At 40.5% G+C, this 23324-nt stretch overlaps 1 protein-coding gene across 4 annotated transcripts in view; it reads right to left on the bottom strand.

The window, feature by feature from the left end:
- The window catches only part of PTCH1 (patched 1), a 138931-nt gene that overhangs the window by 7204 nt on the left and 108403 nt on the right, over positions 1-23324 (bottom strand). For all 4 annotated transcript variants that reach the window (XM_061626467.1, XM_061626474.1, XM_061626477.1 and 1 more), the window contains 6 exons: positions 17872-18055; positions 14903-15183; positions 12840-12977; positions 7739-7881; positions 3761-3860; positions 1452-1706 (listed from right to left, as the gene is read on the bottom strand). In XM_061626467.1, the coding sequence (XP_061482451.1) occupies positions 1452-1706; positions 3761-3860; positions 7739-7881; positions 12840-12977; positions 14903-15183; positions 17872-18055 (1101 nt within the window). The remainder of the gene's footprint in view (positions 1-1451; positions 1707-3760; positions 3861-7738; positions 7882-12839; positions 12978-14902; positions 15184-17871; positions 18056-23324) is intronic.

The raw sequence follows: 23324 nt of genomic DNA, 5'->3' as shown, positions 1-23324 counted from the left end.
TTGTTTAAATATGTGTTTTAATTGTAGATGGGAGTTTTAGTTTGTGCACCGCCCAGAGAGCTTCGGCTATGGGGCGGTATAGAAATTTAATAAAATAAATAAAAATAAATAAATAAAAACAGAAAACAAAGCATGCTTTTCCAGAGCAATTCTGATGGTGTTATTTTGGAGATTTACTTATGCTTCGACTACACAGCTCTTTCTGGAAATCATAGCAAGCCACAAAGTATATCAGCACAACAGAAAATAATACTGTGTGCATGCACATATCCACTTCCCACACACTTATGACTTTGTGGCTCACATGCATAACAAAAGCTTCTTACAAACTTATCACTATTTTTCAAGATGGTGGAATGGAAGCACTTTCTCAAGTGGCTTCCTAACCAAATACTGTTGGGCTTTGACAGATAGGATACATATACAGGACATTAGTGGGATGGCTTCTGTAAACTGTAAGAATGTGGAGTTTTTTGGATCTTGGTAAAAACCATGAACTAAAGTAAGCATATAAGTCAAACAACCATTACCAGTGTAAAACGTGGCTTTGCTTGTACCTAATTTTTAGGTCTCCACTTATTTGTATTTTATCCCAGCATGTAGTATCAGGGAAAAGGGAGGGGGCAGGAGGAGAGACAGGGATCTTTTTTTGTCTCAAAGTTTTACTTGTTGAATGTCAAACACTTTGGTGCTTTGGTTTTTACAGAACAGAATATGGCTTGGAACAACTCTGATGAAAATATTCATGGTTTCTGACATTCTTTGCTCAGGTAGGATTTATTTTCTTTTTTATTGCCACCCTATTTTACATTATTAATTTCCCCAAAGACACTTCATGGGGCTGAGATTCCAAATTTGCCCTTTTGGCTAGAGACAAGATCACCAGAGCTGTGCCAATTCCAAAAATCTGCAAATAGGAAAGTCAGATTTTGTAATCCACTTTGTTTACCATGCAGTTGGCACCAACACTTCCCTTCCTGAAATTCTTTTGAGGTTTGCAGGAAGCAGAGCCAAAAATAACAGAAAATTAAGGGAAAGTTTACAAAAGAGGCAGCATTTATTTACTCCTTGCAATCATGTACTCAAATATACAACTGCATAGAGAAACTTTAGGGCAAACAAACTGCTGCAGCTATTTCCATGACTGTATCAACTTTTAAAAGGGCTGCTGTGATAACAGGAATTCCTGTGGCTATCCCTGTGCAAACTGGTGATTGACATTAAAATGTTTCTCAAGTACACAACTCCAAAGAGACAATGAGCACTAGTGTGTGTCTGTGTGTGTGTGTGTGTGTCCATATATGGCACTACCCTAAGTCATGCACCAATTTAGATGTGTACATTAACATATACATTGCAGCCTTTGTTAAATCAGCTAAACAGCAGAATGTTAGGACTATATTATACTGGATAGATAGACAAGAAAAACAGGAAACATTTGAATTACTTACAGTGGATCTGGCAAATACAGGATTTTCTGTTGCTTCAACAATTACTTGGCGGACTGGGGCACCAGGCCTTTGGATGGACTCATACTGATGGAGCTCCTCACTGATTCCCGACACTGTGGTCTGCGAACTATATTCAGAATCAGAAGAATCTGATCCGTTCTGAGCATGATCTGGTGGTATGGCAAATCTCACAATGCTTTGGGGAGGTTCTGCAGAGGGGGTAGGTAACCTGCTCCTTCCATTGGCTGGAGAAACCTAAGAATAACAGTTAGAAACTCTTAATGTATGTCAGTAAACGCCTCTGGCTGTTTTGGAGAAATAAATTTGTATCACGCTGGAGATGAACTATAGTAAAATTGTTCCAATTGTTTTTTTACAAAAATGTTTCTAATATTCCCCTTTGAAAAATGCAGTGGCATGAAACATGTCTGCTTCTGATACATTTTATTGAACTGTATTCGATACCCTCTTATTGAACTCATGATACGTGTCCTTTTGGCTTACAATATGTATATATACCATATATTCCTTCTAAAGAGTGCTCAAAAGTTCAGTTGGAGCTGAGAATTTATCATTCTGATTTCACTCTAATCTACATTACCAATTCATTTCCAGTTAAGGTCTAGTACAAAGTCTTACTTTTAGAGCACTAAATGCCTTGGGGCCAGGATACCCCAAGGATTGTCTCCTTTGTTACTATCAATGCACAATTCAGCATAGGAGACCTACTCAAGGTTCCTCTCCCATCTGAGGTTTGGTAATGCATGACAGGACTTTTAATCATCCATCATTTGTAGCAAATGATTCACTTTCAGTCTTCTACCCAACACCCCATAATCTGTTCTTGGTCAATGGGGAGGGGGAAAGTTCAGTTCTGCTACGGATGAATTAAATACGCAAATCTGTTTGTGTTAATTATTCCAATACTATACTTTGGGTTTTAATGGGTTTTAAACACAGAATTCAGGACTCCCTAGGCATGATCCAAAGCCACATGTGCCTGGGATGCATGAACCCAAATACGGCTAAGCCTTTCTGAGCATTCAATCAAATGCTCTCAAATGCCCAAGGGCTTTGCAAACATGCAGTGCAATTTATCACAAAATGCCTGTCCAAAGCCTGTCCCAGCTTGTGACAGAGGAAAGGTAGTAGAGGTAGCTTTGGCTGCTCTTAGGGCATCTTTTCTTGCCAGGCATTGGACTGGGAGAAATAACACACTGCACATAATGTCTACTGAAGATAAAACCCCCAGGAACATTCTTCTCACTGGGAATGGTATGCAGACTGCCATTTTCCCATCGAGATGCTGGAATTCCACTAGGTGCTCTGCTAGGGCCTGGAACCACCAAAAGCCACCTCTGCTGTAAACCACTTCTGCCTTGGGAAAGTGCAAGCAGTTGGCAGCACAGGCAGCTTACAGCTTTGGGGCAAGCACAGCCTTGCTCTCAGCAGGCCCCAATCCTGTCACAAACATTCAGTCAGGGCAATCACCCTTGTGAGTGCCCTTGATCGAGTGCCAGTGTGGTGTAGTGGTTAGAGTATCACACTAGGGAATCAGGGTTCTAATCCCCCCTCTGCCATGAAACTCACTGGGTGACCATGGGCCAACCTACAGGATTGTAGGGAGGATCAAATATGGGGGAAAGATAGAAGAACCTTTTATGCCACCTTGAGCTCTTTGGAGGCTAGATGGGCTATAAATGTAACAAATAAATAATTAGACAAACAGGCATTCCTACCATTGCCACTGGGGTTTACTTTCTCTTTTATTAAAAATAATGATCCATATACATATGGGGATCTCATACTGCATGAGTGCAGCATTCTCCTGCCTCTAGAGTAGAAAGGGGAAGTGCATGCCTCTAAGGAACTCAACAGCAGTGACCAGATTATGGCATCTGATAACAAATGCATCTTAAACTTCAGGCGTATCTCGCGTTCCATGCTTGTAGCTTATGGTTTCCAAGTTAGAGTACAAATTGTTTCTTGGTGGTCTGCTGCAATAAATATTTTGAAAAATAAGCACATGAAGAGCAATCAGGAAGAATTATCCCTTTGTTGCCAGATGTCAAATGTAATGCTTTTAAGGCCAGCAACTATAACAGTCATAAAACAGTTGAAGAAGTTAGATCTGAACAAGCAAATCAGGTTCCAGATACTCAGATCTATATGAAATGAAAAATTTTGATTTCTGTATCAAAGTGTCAAATAACAGTGCAACATACTTAGAAGTAGCACAAGTGTAAAGTACAGGAAATAGTAACACTGAGAAAAGAACAACTGCAATTTCCAAGGAACACAATACTGACCTCAGGATATGGTCCAAAAAGGGAAAGGACAACGGGGAGTAGCACCAATCCATTTAAAGCACCCAGAATGGTTAAAATTGCCAAAACAGCAAAGAAATACCTGAAATATTTAAATATATTAGATGTTCAGAGCAGAAAATATAACAAATATTGAGAACAGTAAGCAAAACCATAAAACACATTTTACTAAACAAACACACCAACACTCAACATTGTTTTTTCTTTAATGCAGAAAGTCAGCTTGCAGGGTTTCCCCTGCCCTTTTTTTACCTTTTTGATTAGAGACGCTACATTCCACAACCCAAAGTGTTAGTTCAAAAAGGGAAGAAAGAAAGAAAGCTTGTTAATTTATCAAAATCTTGCAGCATGTAATGTTATTTATGAATGTGTTACACAAACACAAAAATATGGAATGCGAACTGAATGACTGAACAGACTGAAAGCACAAATACAATGAAAAGGGGCCCCATTAAGCAAAAAAAAAAAAAAAAGCAGAAGCAAACAAATGAACTGAAGGGTGTAGAATTTAAACAATTTAGCCTAGAAGGAAAAAGAAGCCTACTTCTTCCAGCAGCTAATCCACTGTGAAATGCTCCTGCGTCTAACAGCAGAATCTCTAATTAAATCTCTAGTGTATCAGGTAAGGCTTTCCCTTGCCATTCATTAATCACAACTTTCCGCCTTGAATTCTGTGAGTTCCAGTTTTACCAAATAGCTCAAATTGCAACCTTTTTAGACACAGGAACCAGCTTTTTGCAAAGAAAATGCAGGGCATTCTATGGTAAGCCTGAGCATTGTACTGAGTAAGAGCACTCTACAATAGCAGAGCTGCATTGCAGGCTAATCTTTTGTTGAACAATTTAGCATCTCTGAATGCTCTTGTTTTGTGTCAGCCAATTCAAACATAAAGGACGAAGTACTATGGAAGAAGAGGGGAGTGCACAAGTGGTTGTCCTTTCCCACCATTGAGGGCTAAGGTCTGGTATCCTTCATGAATACTATGATAAACCTGCCAGCAAGAGGAAAGCCTTACTAGTTGGTATCCGGCATAGCAGGGACAGAGGCTAAGCTCAAAGATGCATTTTATAGCTAATGGATTTTGAGGCTTTGGGTCTTATGCAACAGTCTGAAGGTGAAAGGGGCAGAAGGGGGCAACCCCTTTGCCAATGTCTCTGCTAACTACTGCCAACAAGACACTCATTTGATCACATCGATTTACATGCAAAGCAACAACTATCATCCTATTACAGTACAGATTACATCTGGAAATTTCTAATTTGCATTAGCACCAAACAACCCACCCCCACCCCCCAATCTCCTACATGAATGTAAACTAACACAACTTTACACTGGGACACACCATCGACAAGAGGTACTGGAGACATGTGCATCTCGCCAGCCAAGCTCTAGAACAAATAGGGTGATTATAGATCTGACCCCTTTGAGCATACAAAGCTTCTACCCACACAAGCTGTTGGGTTAAAAAAAAGTTTGGAGACTTCCTCAGCCCTTGAACAATGCCCAAGCACTGTGCTTGAGATCCATCTTTTAAAACAACAACAGAGAAACTAAACCCACATTGTTCTAGAATATGAGAAGGCCAGACAAAGACAAAGTTTAAAGTGTTGAAATACCAATTTTCATATTTTTAAAGCAAACTTCCATTTCCAGTTGACAAACTGTGTGTACATGACAGTCTTGATTAACTAAGGAGACAATAGCTGTAACCCACCAAAGCACACTGGTAATGTGCAGTGCCTATTTGTTTTCAGAGCAGAGCATGAGCAGAAGTCCCACTTTGATCAATAGATGCTGGACATTAGCAGCGCCTGATGGATTGCTCCCAAACTTTCTACAGTTGTTCTTTGCAAGGTGCAAAGAGCACTCTCAGAGAGACAGACAGACAGAGAGTGCTGTAGCACAATAGGTGGAGTCCAGAAACATTAACGGAAGGAATCCTTCCATTTGGATTCAGCAGAGGTTTCTGCTCATGGAAGGGTGGAAATGGCCACTCTTTGGCAACTCCCCCTTCTCTGTGCAGCCCCTTGCTCCACCTCTCATGCTATTCCAGAGGGTCCCCTAAACCTCCGCAGAGCAGATTGCAGGAGGAAAGGAGGGAGCCAAAACCCAAGAGCACCCTGTTCCATGAGCAGAACTGGGCTCACAGATCTGTACAGCCAACCCATTGTTTTGTAAACTGGGGGTGGGTCATCAGGAGGCATGAACATCTTTAACCTGTATTATTTATTTATTTATTTAATTTATTTATTTATTACATTTCTACCCCGCCTTTCTTTTCATGACTGAAACCCAAGGCGGCTTACATATGGTTCCCAGGCAGTCTCCCATCCAGGCACTGACCAGACCTGACCCTGCTTAGCTTCAGCTGGGTGCTGGCCTTATGTGCCTTCAGACCATAGCCTGGGACCATTTTTGGTAACAGCCCTATAAACAGCTAAGGTTTGGAGTTTTCCAATGCTGGGTTGAGTTCTTGACTGCTGTATGCCCAGTTATATCATACTGGAGATGGAAGTTGTGTGATGAAACGGTATATGTAAAAGTTTAGGGGAGAAATGATGTAGGTACTGAGTAGGTGAGAGAAAGAATGGGCTGGAGGCGGTTGTAGTAGAACCAAGGTGTAGACTAGCTTCTAGGTTGGAGTGAATTAGAAAAAGGTTATGATTTCATCAAGTCTTGAGAGGCTACTGTAATGTATTGTTCTACACTGCTGGTCTCCTCTTTACTACTATTTTACATACTTTTGTTGGGGTGTGTTTATGTTAACTATTTTACATATATTGATATAGCCCCTATCAGTCTCAAGGGCCCCATCTTATTTGTGGCTCCGGCTATCTCACTCTTTTGTTTATTTGCCCTCCAATTTCACAAAATAGACACTGTTGTTGCCGTTCTGCTCAGTGACTTTGCAAAGACTATTTGGAGCAAAATGGGATCCATTTCACCATTGCTCTCAAATTCCCTCTCAAAAGAAAAAACTTGTTCTTTGCTTTTATCTGCTGAATTCACATTCTTAATTAAATCCACAAGAAAACAGGCTCCCTTTAACTTCAGATGGAAAAGCCTTTGGGCTTCACTAAGTATTTTATGTTACATTCTGTGATGTTATAGGTGCCTGCCTGCCCACATTCTAACCTGGACTTTTTTGTTTGGTCAGCGAATGTCTTCCATAATCTTCAGTGGCGGGGGGGGGGGAAGGGATGAAGGAAAGAGTTTCAGTTTCAGGATGTTTATAGTTTTTCAGGCTTCTCCACTCAAAGTATTCTGCATGTAAACAGTTTGGAAGAGTGCTTGGGTTAAAGGTCACTTCCAGCTAACGAATGGACAATACTGATTCCTGAGACTAACTTAATTTTGTTGTTGAACAATCTATAGGCTGCAGAAAACCTTTCTGAGCAGGGATCTTTCTTTCTTTTTTAGTTATTAACAAAATCCAGTGTCTGAAGTGGAAACAGCTACTAAAATATAATAAGCAGTTAATAAAGCAGAGTGAATATGGAACCATGACATAAGCAAACACAGGACTTCATGCACAGCACCAACAAGTAAATGGAAATGCACAACAGCATTCTCATGAAAGGAACCTCACTTATCTGATCAGAAAAGGGCCATAGCTCTGCATAAAAAAGGTTCCAGATTACCCAGCATCTCCAGGTAGGGCTGTGAAACTTTCTTGCCTGAAACCTTGGAAAGCTGCTGCCAGTCAGTGTAGGCAATGCTGGGTGAGATGGAGCAGTGTCCTGACTCACAGCTTCCTATGTTCCTATCTTTTGATTACTTAAATTCACTGGGATTTCTCTCCCAACACAGCTCAACGTTACAGGGTCATCCAACTGAAACAGCACTTCTCCTAGCCACATTTCTTATGTAAGCACCCTTGCCTAGTCAGATAAATGAGGCTCTGCTACATTCACTTTTTTTTAACAAAGCAAGAGGGGAGGCAGGATGCACACGTTTTACCTGACAATAAAGTCAAACTCAGATCCTGCAAGCATTAATACACCAAGCAGAGTAGACACAGCTCCATCCAAGACAGGCGCAAACATGTGTTCTAATGCAAGGACAGCCCTGCGATTCTTGTCTCCTATGGCAGTCAGAAATGCCTGGAAAAGAATGATGTTCAGCCATCAGATTAGTGTGAACAGTTTATGAGGATTTTGGGGGAGAGAAAAAAGTCACAACCTAAATCCAGCAGCTGACAAGATTTTTTTTTTTACTATTTATATACAACCAATTGGCTAATTGGGTTTAAGGCAGACTTTCATATTGTAATCAGTCAGAAAGTTTAATCTGTAACATGAGAGGTGTCAGGATTCAACCCTCCCTGGGAGGTCATACCCTGTGACTGGTGCAGAGCTGGCCCAAGACATTTTGCTGCCTGAACTAGCAAGAACAATGACACCACCACCCCTCGCCGCCAAGACAAGGCAGACAATACCTAAGCTAGTCAAGTTATTTTGGCACCTGAGGCAGAAAATCCCACAAACACCTCTCCTCTTCCCTGGAAGTAAAAACAAAATAATAAATAACCAACAAGATGTGGCCCTTTCCAGACACCCAACATCAGCTGCCCAAGCTGGCCTCTTTACTACTCATAATGGAAGGGTTGGAGGCACTTCCTTCCATCTCAGATGTTTAAAGGCAAGTTAGAGATACATGCTTATAAGTTAAATGCCCAGAAGCATGTTCCTCATGAGTCCCAGCTAGTGTACAACAAGAAGCATAACCTGTTCTCATACCAAAAGTGCTTTATTAATTTTTTGGGTGGCTTCCAGTAGGTAGAGAACTCATGAGGATTAACACTCAGCCTTATAATTCATAATCATGGGCTAGATGCATTAAAGATGATCTCTACACTGATTCAATAAAATGTGGGGATGTGTGTGAGAGAGTGTGATGGCTACCCTTGCACAGAAGTGAGGATGTCGGTATGCCTGGGAGGTTAGGTCATTATCTCCCCCATCACTTGGAGGCCAAGTCAGACAGTGGGTGGGGCCATCCACATATTAATCTGTTGATATCATAATGATGTCAGAAGGTCTTTTTTTGCCCCCGTGCCTCTTGTCAGGTATTGCAAAGCCCTGAACACAGCACTTTGCATAGGCCTTTGTAGGTGCAGCTCATATGCAGTGTCTACAATGCCCCTTTCAGCTGAGCCAGGTCTTTACCTGCCTCATACCTGACTTCACATATGACATCAGGTGAAGAGCAGGTGGCATGTCTTGGCTAAAATGGCCTCGCAAGTCATTAAGCCCGTGGCCCAGAGGTCCCTCATCCCTGTCCAAGCAGCATGGAAAGCAGCTGTGCTGCAGCAGCTTCCAATTCTGCCATGGAAATACCATGGGAAGGAGCCTTGCTCTCCTCTCCTCCAGCATAACTCATCCTTCTCTTTCTCCTTATTTTGTATCACATGTCTTTTATGGAGCACAAACCTACTGCTATGTCTTGTCAGTGTTGGTTGTCTTGCCGCACCATTAAACACTTTATCATCATCTTGAGGGAGGCAGTATTTATTTATTTTATTTAAAATATTTCTATCCCGCCCTTCTACCCTACAATAGGGCACTCAGGGCAGCTACAACAAAAATGCACACATATATAATAAAATACACAATAAAAACACAAAACATTACAGTAAATTAAAATGCATAAAATACTATTAAAATACATAAAGTGCATTATGCACATACATACAAACATACATACATGTATATATGTGCATACACATGTAAGAAAGTGAGAATAAAAGAACTTAAAAGACAAAAATAAAATATAAAAAACTTAAAACAGTGTCAGGCTGACCCGTCGGTCCTAACCAAAGGCTCTCTGGAACAAAATAGTTTTTACAAGTTTCCGGAAGACCATCAAGGAAGGAGCAAAGCGGGCTTCTTGGGGCAGGGAATTTCAAAGTCTGGGAGCCACAATTGAATAGGCTCTCTTCCGCATGCCTGTCAATCTAACTTCTTTCATTCCAGGCACACAGAGGAGTAGGAAAGTTGTGAAAAATATCGAAAAAAGCTGCTCTGATCAGTTCTGAGATGCCTTTATAGTTTATTTACTTATTTTATTTAAAGCATTTTCACCTTGTTTTTTAGCCGAAAAGTCCCTCAGAGCAGCTCACAAAGATCAGTAGTAAGACAGTCCCTGCCCTCAAGGCTTACAATCTAGAAGACATGACATGCAAGGAAAGAGGGATGGAGGCTCAGGCCCCAATTCTTCCAATTACGGATCTTATAATGTCCAGCTGGGATAGAAACAGTTCAGGTAGCCTGCTGGCTGCCACTAATTGAGAGCTGGGGGAGGGCCAGAGGCAGCTGACCTCTCAGTGGAGTCAATGGCATAGCCTTTTTCTGCAGATTTATTTATTTATTTATTACATTTATATACCGCAGCTGGTGATAGCTGAGGGCCAAAAGATAACTGGTCTCTCAGCAGAGGTGGCAGAATAGCTGTTTCTTTTCTCTCCTTTATCTTGGTTAAGATGTGATATTACACTCATGTACTTGCATCTCCAGCACATAGAAATAAGTATATAATTACATGATACCAAGTTGGCTACCTTCTTGCTTCCTTTCAATTCCAACTCTTTTCACAAGACCTGCTAATACTAGTACAGACTAATATGTGGACTGGAACGTACTTATCTGTCTTCACACTTGATGTCACACTTCCCTGAGGTTGGCAATACAATTTTTGGCTCAAAGAAATGTATTAACAATTACACATGTTAAGATAAAATATATTTATAAATCCTTACATTAAGTTAAAATAGTCATTTAAATACTTTTAAAAAAGAAACCCACAGATTGATGCAGAGACAGGACAGAATGGCCTCATTAATGAACAGATGGGAAACTGAGATAGGCTGGAAACAGACAGATCTGTCCATCCATAACCCAAGCACTGAAATCCTGCTGATCGAAATTCTCACTGAAAATATATAGATGTGGCTGGGTTCAAGGAAAAAATTAATATCCAGGATTTGTGAGTTGTATATGTAGAATGCACTGAGCCACATAATTATATAGGCTGCAATAAGAGCACAGTTCTAACTCACTGAAGATGGTGGGGGGCAGGGAAGGAGGGAGCACCATTGGTGGAGGAGGAGGGGTCCATCACGGCAAAAGCCACAGGGTTTGCCCTATTAGGAAGCTACCACCAGCAGTAGCCAATGGAAAGCCCCAAACAGGGCATTTCAGAGTGTGGGCAGCATGCCAGGTGCTTATGTCCACTGGGTACAGGCCCCCAAGGGTCCCAATCCTTGGATTACTCAGCTGTGCCAGCCTAGAGTTTGCATACCAAAAAGAAAAAAGAAAGAAAACCAGCACCTTCTGTGCTCTAATTATTTAGAACAGAGAATCCTATATAATTTGGATTCTTGCACTGAGCAGGGGGTTGGACTCATTGGCCTTTTAGGCCCCTTCCAACTCTAATATTCTATTACTCTAATATGTGGCCTTAGTACCTACAGCTGTTGCGAAGATCAAAGTCAATTCCCAATACATTAAACTATTAATACATTAATTAAATAGCACACCATATAAGTTATTCCCTTTGAATAGTATGCTGAAAAAAACATGGCCTTATTCTTACCCACAGTGAGCAGCAATGTTGCAGTACTGAAGAGATACTGTTGGCTGGAAATTCTGCTGATTAATGTAGGCAGCCTATTTTAGATGATCTGAAGAATAAAGTATGTGCTCTGGAGATGTTCCTGAATCTGGTATTATCCTTGGATGCCCAGATAGTGTTGGTAATTAAGAGTGTTCTTTGCTAACTTCAAGCTGGTTTGCCAGCTGTGGATCTAGCCTCAGCTACCCATAGTTACATCAATATTGGGCCTTTGCAATGCTTCAGACAATGCAATGTCTGAAGCTGCCTTTAAGGCAGATGAAAAACTATGACTTAAGCAGAATGTAGATGCTTGCAGAAGCAAAGTGGTCAGATCATATTACCTTTAATCCTACATCAGATGTATTACCTATTTATGTCTGGGCCCAGTTTAAAGTGCTAATAATAAACTTTAAAGCCCCGAACAGCATGGGCCCATGTATTTTAAGTGTCTACTTTGCACATATGAACTTGTACACATATGCTTCAAGATCAGCATCAGAAGCCCTGTGCTTTGACCCATCATTAGTAAAGTTCTGATTGATTGGTACCAAGGACAGGACCTTCTCAGTAGTGGTGCCACACTGACTCCCTTCTCATTTTGAGATGATGCTAGAATTTATTTATTCTTTAAATTCTGGATGATGTTTTGTGATTGACACTGCTGCCTGCATTCTGTTGGTTATTAAAGTAGCTGAAGCCAAAAGTTATCAGAAAGTAGATTACTATGGCCAGGCTATCCCTGTCCAAGAATGGCCCAAAGTGGGAAAAGGCACTATGAGCTACTGCAGAAACCCAGATCTCCAGTGACAAAACAGAATCTAGGAATAACCCCAAACTATTCAGCTGTTCCTTCAAGGGGAGTGTAACCCCATCAAGAATAGGCCATTCACCTAATTCCTGGACCCAAGAATTGTCAAATCACAGCATCTCCATCTTACCAAGATTCAATTTCAATTTATTTGCCATCTTCCAACCCATTACAGAAGTCAGACACCACTACAGAGCCTGCAAGGCCTTGTCTAACTGTGATGACAAAGATAAACAAAGCTGGATAGAGTAATGCTGCTATGTATTATTTTAAATGTTTTAGTTATAATAGTTCAAATGCACAGGAAAAAAACACAATATATAATCATTTTTGACAGTAGTGCTTCAGAAGGTAGGTGGAGTTTACATGACTGAATGCTTCATTCCCACACATCAAAGAATTCACTAATGATGAAAACTAGCTATACACGGAAAAGAGTTCTGTGCTAATCTTCATAGGGAGGGACTAGCTTTCCAAGTGCAAGATATTTTTGGCATAGAGGGAGTATTCAAACATGAGGCCCTTCCTCATATGCTTGCATCCTGAGGAATTATACCAGTCTGAAATAATTATACCAAAGTGACAACATGTAGTTGAATTTTCTAATTTTTGTGTTACTAAAAATACTATTCCACTTACCAAGGCAATGTGAACAGTGAACTCCACTCCAATTCCAACAGAAGCAATCAGGATGACTACAGGCACTGCACTCAGCTTTATTCCAATCAGACCCATCATGCCAAAGAGTTCCACTGTCATCAGAGCCAGCACCACCACCTAAAAAGATCCCAATGGTAATTAGCAACTTTCTACCGTGTAGAGCAGCCTTCTCCAACTTGGTGGCCTCCAGATGTTTTGTACTACAATTCTCATCTGCCCAGACAGCTGGCTGGGGTGGATGGGAGTTGTAGTACATAACATCTGGAAGACAGAGAGAGAACTGAAAAGGTAAGCTGCTTTATTTTTTTATTCCTAATTACTGAATTAAACATCTACACCCTTTAGAAACATCAGTTTAATAGTTTTTTCTCTGAAGCCAGGTGGAAATCAGAGCATATATATTTGTTTTGCTTATTGTTTGGCAATAGAATCTGAAATCTTTTTGGCCATTCTCCACTTCTTTCCAAAATTCCACCTCCACTTACGTAGCCCCAGCATAGTGATTAACCCAAGGAAACATATAGCATGTGGGCTACCCCCGCTCAGCCCCCAACAACCTTTTGACTAAATTATAGAGTAAGTGAAGATGACTCGAGAGTAGTTAATGCATGGAAAACAGTGAATGCGGTAATCAGCTGATGGGTATCAGGTTACAAAGGGCCTCTTAGCTTTAAAGAGAGCTTGGCGGGATTGGAATGGCCAAAGCAAACAGTTAAAGTTAAGGGGAGGCTCTTTATTTTTTCTTCTTTCATCTGTCTCGTAAACAAAATTAGAGGCAGAGGCAGGGAACACAAAATAGGCATCGAAATAGAGAAAGAATGGCAAAAGAAGAAGGAAGCCTAAGGACTCCGTTAAAAAGGCAAAATCCTTTTCTGCAAGCAAACTCCATCTGCCTGTAGGCACTATAATAAATTATTTTATAAGCTAATGACTCATGAATGATAACATACACAGCCTATGTCTTTTGAAAGCTGTTCTAGACTAAACATTTACCTTTTAACATACCTGCTGTACACACATCTATAGGACAAAAACTGGTAATTGCTTTTTACCTCTGCCCTTTCATATAAGCTATAGAGAGGTTCGTAAAGTTTAGACAGCATAACATCAACATTCCATTTGAAAAGAATGCCTGTGTACTGAAAGATCACCCCAGTGCTTTCCAGAACATATTAAAAAACTAGTCTATACAATTTACATTCATCATTTTATTTCTCCTATACCCTGCAGCCCTGTCCTACACTTCTCTCTCTACATGAAACACAGCATTGGTTATTGTGTGGCCAGATGGGCAATTTTTTTCACACATACTCCCATGAGGAAGTAGCACAGTACACATCATATCTTAAAATCATGGCAGCAGCTGAGGGCAACTAGTGTGGTCAGATGCTGGGCCCCTGAAATCTTCTGTAGCTCTGTGCTGTCAAGGCAGTGAGCACCTCCAGAGCTCAACAAGGAAAATAGTTGCAAACAAGTGCAAAGGAGGACTTCATTTTGTGGAGCTTCTTGGGCCCCTTGGCTAGGGTCCCTGAAAACCTTGGGATTCACTTGCAAAAAAATAAAAAGTTAGTGTAAGTCTGAGCTATTATTTTTAAGCCACTTGTGTGGAAATCCATGAAACTTTTTTCCAAAATAAAAAGTAGCAGGTTCATGTCCAGAACATAACAAAAATGCATTGTTTATGGACAGCTCCGAATAAAATAATAAAATATTGACCTAAAAGTTACTTGGTCGTTTAAAATGATAAACGTTTTTTTAAAATACACATTTAACAATTTCTCTTTATTTTTCCTGTAGGTATCAGAATAAGGGCAAAAGTTTAGACACTTTATTTTTAATTTTAAACTTAAACAGATAGAGAAGGCCAAAGGATTATGGTTATTAAGGCTTATACCTTTTCCATGAACCCTACCCCTCAAGTTGAATAAATATATCATGAATGATGCAATATGCATACTCCATCAGTAGCCAGACATAAACAAAACCTTCCCGACTGTAGCAAGAGCTATGCTGAAAGGAATTTTACTTGAGCAAATACTTACAATGATCCCAGCTGTCCAAGGGTTGAGAAGAAAGAGGGCACACACCAGGAATGTGCAAGCCAGAACCACACTGATGGCCAAGAGAAGCCAATGACGAAGACCAATATATTGTTCCCAAAACAGAAATGGATATCCATTTGGATAACTGGGAACCCCAAGGCTGGTGTAATTATTGCAGATCGCTCTCACTTTTTCAATAGCTTCCACAAAGTCAGAAGTATCACGCAGTCCATTGAGGTAGAAAGGAAACTGAGCATATTCAATAGGCTCAGCTTCTGGAACTGGGGAGAAAAAAATGGTTTAAATAACTTATGATGGAAAAGAGTATATCTGAATACAGAAAATGCAGCATTTTAACTTTCCTACGCCCAGCATACCAAAGTGTATTAAATCCAGCACAGACTGCTGCATTATAAAGAGACATAGTAGATTTCGTATTTCATATAAGCAAACCTTCCCACTCTGACAGTATCATACTATAGATTTGGAAGTTACAAAAAAAACCCCAGAGAACATCCTAATGGGAAATAGTGGCATTCATAAAACCACTGCTCTTTGTGGCAAGAATGTCCTCCTTGTCCCAGATCCTCCAGAGCTGACCTTTTATCACACCCTAAATTTTCACACTATCATTAACATTGTAAGAACCTCTGGCGAAGTAGCCACATCAGTCTCTTGCGGCAAAAACAACAAGCCCTGTGGCACTTTAAAGTCTAGCACAAGCTTCTGTGGACTAAAGGGGTTCCATATGGCAGTTTATTGTGGACTCTGTGCTGCTCATGCATGCAAGTTTTGCACAGCATCCATTTGATGCCATCATCAAAATTCTGCCATGCGTTATTTTCCCATTTAATCCACATTTACCATTTCCGCAGAAAACCTGCTCAGTTAAAGAAAAAAGTGGAAACAGTGAATCTGGGTTAAATGGGTAGAAATAGGATGAGGATGATGTCATGTGAATGTTGCACAAAACGTGCATGCACAAGCAGCACCAAGTTTATAATAAACTGCCATATGGAGGCAGAGGGTGCTCTGTGGCCTTCACAAAGGAGCAACATTAAGAATTAGAAGTCTAGTTTATAGTGGGAATAAAATATTCCTTGGAATTTGCTATATGGGTTCATGACTAGTCGACAAAAGTTTATGCCACACAGTAAACCAGACACGACAGCCAATGTTAGTCGTACACAGAGTAGACCCACTGAAATCTACTCTGAATATGACTTAGTTGGGAATCGCTCTAGTTTTTAAGATTCCACAAGTCTCTTTGTTATCAATTCATTGGTTTTTATTTTGCCTCAATGCCTGATGTTAACACAGAATAAAAGTATAAATACAGCATACACCAACATTAATGATATCAGTTCAACTCAAAATGTCAAGGGATCCATCCCCTGCATTAAGAGTCTTTTAGCTTGCAAGTTACGAGACCAGCCACTGCCATATGAAATGGGTGTTAAAATATCCATTCCTGCACTGGCATTTGCTGATAACAGTCTGCATAAGCAGTAGTTAACAAAGACTCAACATTTGAAGATTTTAAAATGGATCTAACATTTGACTAGACTAGAATGACAAAACCTCATGTACTTTTGCACTACCCTGCTATATGGGCAATACTATTAAAATCATTGCATAGCTGACAGCATGGAATCCCAACAGCATAAAAAAAGGAAGCAGTGAATCAGGGCCAGCATTTGTAATCAGTTAAATACTTTGAAAGCTAAAGCTGGCCAGTACATTTCTTACATTTTTCCTGGTTGTTAAAAATAAGCTTTAGAGCATGTTCCAGTCAATCAAATAAAAATAAAATATGGCTGTTTCAGGAAGTACATAATTTTTATCCTTTAGTGTCTTGACACACCCAAATTTTCCATGCTCTCTTTTTAAAAAGCAATGCTAAGTCCACCACACCACCCACTCCTCCCTCAAAAAGAGCCCTGACACGACTAACATTAACTTCTTGCTGCTGCTTTGTGTGTGTGTTCCAGAACCTACAGGGTCATTCAGTTGACTTGCTAAACATGATTTGCCCTATTGTAATCTCAACTATAAATTTACATTAAGACAAGCCTTGGCTGACTGCCCATGAGCTTTAGGGTTCGGATTCAGTGAAGCACAAATTGCTTGTTATCCTGTTTATTTATTTATTTATTGCACTTGTATACCGCCCCATAGCTGAAGCTCTCTGGGCGGTTTACAGCAATCAAAACATTGAAACAAATATACAATTTAAAACACATATTTTAAAAACAATTTAAAACACAATTTTAAAATTTAAAACAATATAAAAACAATCCTGTTGTATTTCTAAAAGTACCAGTCCTCTTCTCTTCTCGCTCCTGCCACCCAATAACCAACTAGCAGTTCACCCAATAAATCCAGTGCAAAAGCAAATAAAACCAAATTGGTACTGCCATTTGGAATGCAAACAGGTGACTTGAAGAAAGAGGATACTCTTGCAAGGAAACGGGATACTCTTGGTATACAAGATCTCTTTTCCACGTAACCAACTACAGCACAACACAGGTGCTTGTGAATGACCTAATCTGCCAGAAATTCTTTCCTTGCTGGGCTGACAAATTTAGAATAAACAAGATATAATTCCCAATGATTAAAACTCTGCATTTGCAAAGGCAGCACATGATGGGGAATTGAAAGCTTCCTTTACACATAAAATGAACATGCCACATTAATATGAAATGCCTAATGCAAGCTTTAGACCTCTGATATAAACTATTAAAGAATTCATTTTTCAAAATGATGAACTGCTAGTGAGGCACAACATTCTTCTACTAAATTACACAACTACATCTGTCTCCTGAGCTTTTACAAAGTAACACAATATATTGTTCTGTTTATGGTCTGAGTCCTGTACAGTGTCAACTGACTGGAGAGTGGCTGGGCCTAGAGAGAAGGGCTGAGGCACTTATATAAACCATAAGACATTAAAATGAAGCGTTTCTTACTTCTCAACCTGGTTTCTGGCATATAGTCTGCTTTATCATGGACCCATTCTGGACGGTGGGGCCGGATGTTGGCTTGAGAGGCAGCGTAGGCCACAGGGTCATTGCTAACCCAGGCTGTCAGGTAGATGTAGAAAGCATTTGGGTTAATGATTCCATCTGCATCCACAAGCCGCTGTTTAGTCAACTGCAAAAAAGGGAACAAAGGAGGGTGGGGGAGAAGAGGAAAGAAAAGGGAAAGAACAGTACAGAATGGAGTTAGGATTTTTGCTAAGACTGTTAGGACCTTTGTTCAAACCTCTTAATACAGAAAAACAGGCCCTTGCATTACACAACAGTATGCAAAACAAAATGATAGCTTTCAAGAGAAAACATTATACTTATCAGGAATGCCATCAATACAGTATTGTTATGGTAGAAAAACTACATTTTCATATTCAAGCGGTTTCATATAGCATAAAATGTATTGTATGCAATTCACTAGAAACGTTAAATCAGCAGAAGGTTCCAGATGAAGGCTGAGCCAATTAAACCTAAATTCACTAGTAGGCAAAAAAACCCTTGCAGTTTAAGTATGTACCTATAGCCAATAGATATTTCTATCAAACTTTGAAAAGCAGGGAAACTGAGCAGCTATAGCGAATTCACCAGGGGAGCAGGAGACCTGGCCTCCTCTCTGAGATATTGGACTGCCCAACACATTTGTAAAAGTGCAAACACAATTTGGGTTGGTCTTTCACAGTCCAATCCACTTGCTGTATAGGTTGGAAGAATTTGGTTAACGTGTCTCTGAGCATATAGTGAGTTGTGGCAACACCTGCCATCTTCAAAGATGGAGAATTATATTTTTATGTTGGTTGGTGTTCTTACTTTGCTGCTTTCCTGTGTTACTACTGTTTCTACAGAGAATCTAACCTAGAAAATTATATTTCTTTCATTATTCATCCTAGAAATCCATGTCAAATTTATTTTTATTAATTTCAAAGCCTTTTTATTGGTCAATGTCATATGACGGTGGAGACAGCCTTTTTTGTTTCCACCTGAGGTTATGTTCTATTTTTATATTTTGGGTGCAATAGTTGAATCTGAAACTAAAGTCTGATGTAAAATCAGATTGATTGCAATATGTTGCTGTTCAAGCAATGACACTATAGCTGTTGGAAAAAACAAACTTGGCCTGCCCAAGATGCATTTTTTCAGTCTGCTATACTTAAACCACTTCACTTAAGGAAAGGTGGGCATGGTCAATTAAAAACATACAGCACATCTAGAAATAAGCTAGAATATATTTCACCTCCCACTGTTTTATCGTGTGCAAACTGAGATACTTTCCTCATGTCCACGGAGACTATTCTGTAGAATAGTCAGTGCCATTATTCCACAATTGTTTTTGGAGGGTTTTTTTTAGTGTTGTGAAGTGTTGCTGTACTTCACATATTCACAGAAACAGAAGCAAAAGAAAATGATTACTATAGGAAACGTCACTAAAATTGCAAACTAAATCACACATTTAAAGTGACTATCTGAACTATATCAACTGTCTTAGTAATGTTGCTTCCTCCCTGCTTAAACAAGATCAGCACAGCACATGTTTTGTTTCTGTTATTTGAGCTGATTGCAGGTGTTGCCACCACTCACCATATGCTCAGAGGCACATGTTACCAAATTCTTGCAACCTACACAGGAAGTGGATTGGACTGTGAAAGACCAACTCAAATTGTGTTTGCATTTTGACAGATTTGTAGGGCAGTCCAATATCTCAGAGAGGAGGCCAGGTCTCCTGCTCCCCTGGTGCATTCACTATAGCTGCCCAATTTCCCTGCTTTTTAAAGTTTGATAGAAATATCTGTTGGCTATAGGTACATTCTTAAACCGCAAGGTTTGTTTGCATATTAGTGAATTTCTCTGCTTTTTAATCCGGAAGGTAAGAAATGGGATCCTATGCAAGTTTGTTGAGAATGGAGTGATCATTTGCATGTTTATTGAGTTCAATGAGATTTACTCCCCTGCAATCATCCTTATGATAGGTGAAACTGACCATGGGGGGATGGGGAGGGGAGGAAGTGGAAGGGGAGGAGAAAGAGCAGAGGGAAGGTGGGGGGATGGGAGCAAGTGGGAGGGGGAGGGGAGGGCAGGTTTGATCATTTCCATGCTTATTAAGTTCAGTTGGATTTACTCCCATGCAGTCAAGCTCAGGATAGGTGAAACTGACCATGGGGGAGGGGAGGAGGGAGGGAGGCCTGGAGTGGGCAAGGGAGAAAGAAGGGAGAGGAGAGGGAAATGAGGGGAGGAAAGGGCAGGGGAAAGAGGGGAAAGAGGAGGGGAGAGGGGGAGGGGAAAGGCAGGCCTGCATGCTTGTTGAGTTCAGTGGGATTTACTCCAGTGCAATCATGTTTAGAATAGGTAAAACTGACTATGGAGGAGGGGGGAGGGGACAGGAGAGGGAAGGAGGAAAGGAGGGAAAGGAGGAGGAGGTGATTGGAAGGGGAGGTAGGTGGGTGGGAGGGGCAAAGGAAGGGGGAGGGAAAGGGCAAAAGGGAGGGGATAGGAGGGAGGAGGAGGGGAGGGCAGGTTTGATCATTTGCATGCTTTTGAGTTCAGCAGGATTTAATCCTGTACACTCATGCTTAGGATAGGTGAAACTGACTTGGGGAGGGGGCAGCAAGGGGAAGGAGGAAAAGGGGGGATGGAAGAGAGAGGGGAGGTGATTGAGTGTGCATGTGCTGGGCAGAGGGAAAGCCCCTTTCCTTCCCAAAATGGAAACGTGAACAGTATCATTGTTTTTCAGGGTTCCCCCATCTTTTTATTCTACAGCAGGCACATGTAGTCTCCCACTCAAATTTAAACAAAAGCTGTCACTGGCCACATCCACACCAGACCTTTACTTCACTTTATGTATGTACGTATGTATGTCCTGCCCTTCCTCCCAGTATCAGCCCTGGGCTCCTACTCCTCTCTATTCCCTATTCCTATTTCTCTCACAGAGCTGCAATTTCCAGAAGCGTGGCTCACTGTTAAACCACTCTGGCCACTGGAGTTCTGTCAGAGGAATAGGCATCTCCTAACAACTCTCAGCTCCCTTCACAAACTACATTTCCCATGATTCTTTGGGGGAAGCCATGACTGTCTAAAGCAAAATAAAGGTCTGTTTATTAAAGGTTTGTGGCAAAGCTGTGGCCACTTGATTAGCCAAGCCAAACAGCTGTGAGTCTAGCTTTTAGAACACTGACAGTTGGTTCTTACTGAGCATGCCTGATGTTAGAGTTCAATGTTAAATTTCTTAAATTAATTAAAAATCAGCCATTCATGTTTTTAAATGTTTGATCTGCAGAAGATGAAGGTCAGAGTATGAGCCAAGGTTAGTAATAGGATTGCAGGTACTCTGATAACATGGCTGTTTTAATTAATTTCAACAAATTATGAGACTTCTGAAGTTTTTTTTTTTAAATGAGCTTATGGGAAGCATCAGAATGGCATGGGGGGTATTTTCAATTTAACATTGTGGAATGCAAAAAATCCATGCTGGCTATAGTATACAGCCACTCTTGTGGCTGTATAATTCTAAAAAAGTTGTCTGCAGCCAAAAGGAGGAAAACGACTGGAGAAACACATTTAGAGCTAGTTATGAGGGAGACAAAAAAAGAAAAAGAAAAAAAGAGAATCTGGCAAGAGTCCTATAGACGTCTGTGTGCAGTTAACCTCTGTTGTTAACACTGAAGGAAATGCCACCCAGTAAATGGAGGAGAGCTATAAAAATAAAACAACATCTGTATAAATTTTGCTAACACTTGCCTCCTATGACCTATGTATTCAGAAAATGCCCAGCACCCAAAAACAGATGAGTGCACTCTTCCTGGGGTCACATGGGCAAATGAATTTGGTGACTTTGGATCAGATTTTGTAGGATTCTGGGAACAAAGGATGTCTTGCCAAATTGGGGTGACATACTGGAGGTACCAGAAAAGGGGCTGGGGAGACAAGGATTTTGTTTTCTTTTGTTTATTTTTCATTCTGCCCCAACTCTCATTTTCAGGTCTTTCTAATTATGTGAAAAATAACAGTGACAGCAGTCTTAAAAAAACCCACTGGAATCTAGAGATCTGGATTCAATTAATCCACAGGATATGCAACAACTGTATGTCTTCAAATTGTCTTTGGAACTGCAGAATACAGCTCACAGCCTCTGTGGATGCAGCAGCACACTTTTATCCCTCCCAGGCAGAGGAAATTATATCAGGAGCCATGGTCAATCATTTGTTCCATACTGCACTTGATATTTGCTGCCAAAATCAAACAAATAAAGAAGTCTACTGGGGTACCTGATTTGCGTGTTGTACAAGGAGATGTTGGGGTTTTTTTTCATACCCAAAATTACTTTGGTCAAAGTGCTCTAAACCTTGTTTTTAACTCTACCAAACAATTTGTTAGAAGATCACTGAAATGTTATTTTCTGCCTGAAAGCAAAGAGATTGATCAGAGGTAGGGAAAACACATTTCCTTTTACATACTTTTAAATGCCTCCCTTAACGGTCCCTAGACAGAAGGCTTTGCCAGTGTTTGCCACGATGTACTAGTGTACTAAAAAATTGTAGTCCACACTAAGGATGGAAAGATCTGTCAATTTCGGTTCTCTCAGTTTCTCATTTTCCAGTCTTACATTCTGTTCTCCACATTCCTGCAGCAATTTTGCGATTTTTAAAAAAATCCTCATGAAAACTCTCCAGCATTTTAGTGTGAATTTCTCTTCATAAACACATTTTAAGGGCCTTTTGACTAATGTACATACTTTTGCAAGCAATTTCTCATTGTATAATGCATTTTTGCATATTATTTTCATCCATAGATTCATTTTTATGCACATTTTCCTCCAATATATGCATTTTTGTAAACACTGGTTGGTGAACTGCATCTCAAAATCTGAACAACTGAGAATTTTGAAGGATGGCTGTGCTTCTCATATTGTTTCGGAAATTGCTAAATTGATCAGTTTGGCTTGAAATATGAACTGAATCAAAATTCTTGCCCATCCCACACTGGGACCCCGTGCCAATCTCCAGGCTGCTGCTACTCAAACTAGCCAAATCAGCGCAGGTGGCACGGAAGCTGGTACAGAAGATTCAAGGAGACTCTGGATATGGTGTGACAGTGGGCACTTCAGAGAAATAAAAGTGTCTACCAATAAAAAACAATGTTCCCAATTCGAAGTGCTGGTTTTGACCTTTAAAGCTGCAAACAGCCTTGGACCAATGTACCTGAGGGACCGCTTACGCCTACATGTATTTGTCTGTGATTTAAGATAATCTGGCTCTAGTCTCTTTTGTGTGCCTGGAATGAAAGATGTTAGACTGGCAGGCACATGGGAGAGAGTCTTTTCAGCTGTAGCCCCCAGACTCTGGAATGCTCTATCCCAAGAAACACACTCTGCACCCTCTCTGATGGTGTTCTGGAAACTTCTG

The sequence above is a fragment of the Rhineura floridana genome, chromosome 1, assembly GCF_030035675.1.
Source record: "Rhineura floridana isolate rRhiFlo1 chromosome 1, rRhiFlo1.hap2, whole genome shotgun sequence".
NCBI classification, from domain to species: Eukaryota; Metazoa; Chordata; class Lepidosauria; order Squamata; family Rhineuridae; genus Rhineura; species Rhineura floridana.
Note: the sequence above shows the minus strand (reverse complement) of the source record. Positions and strands in the feature narration are given on the sequence as shown.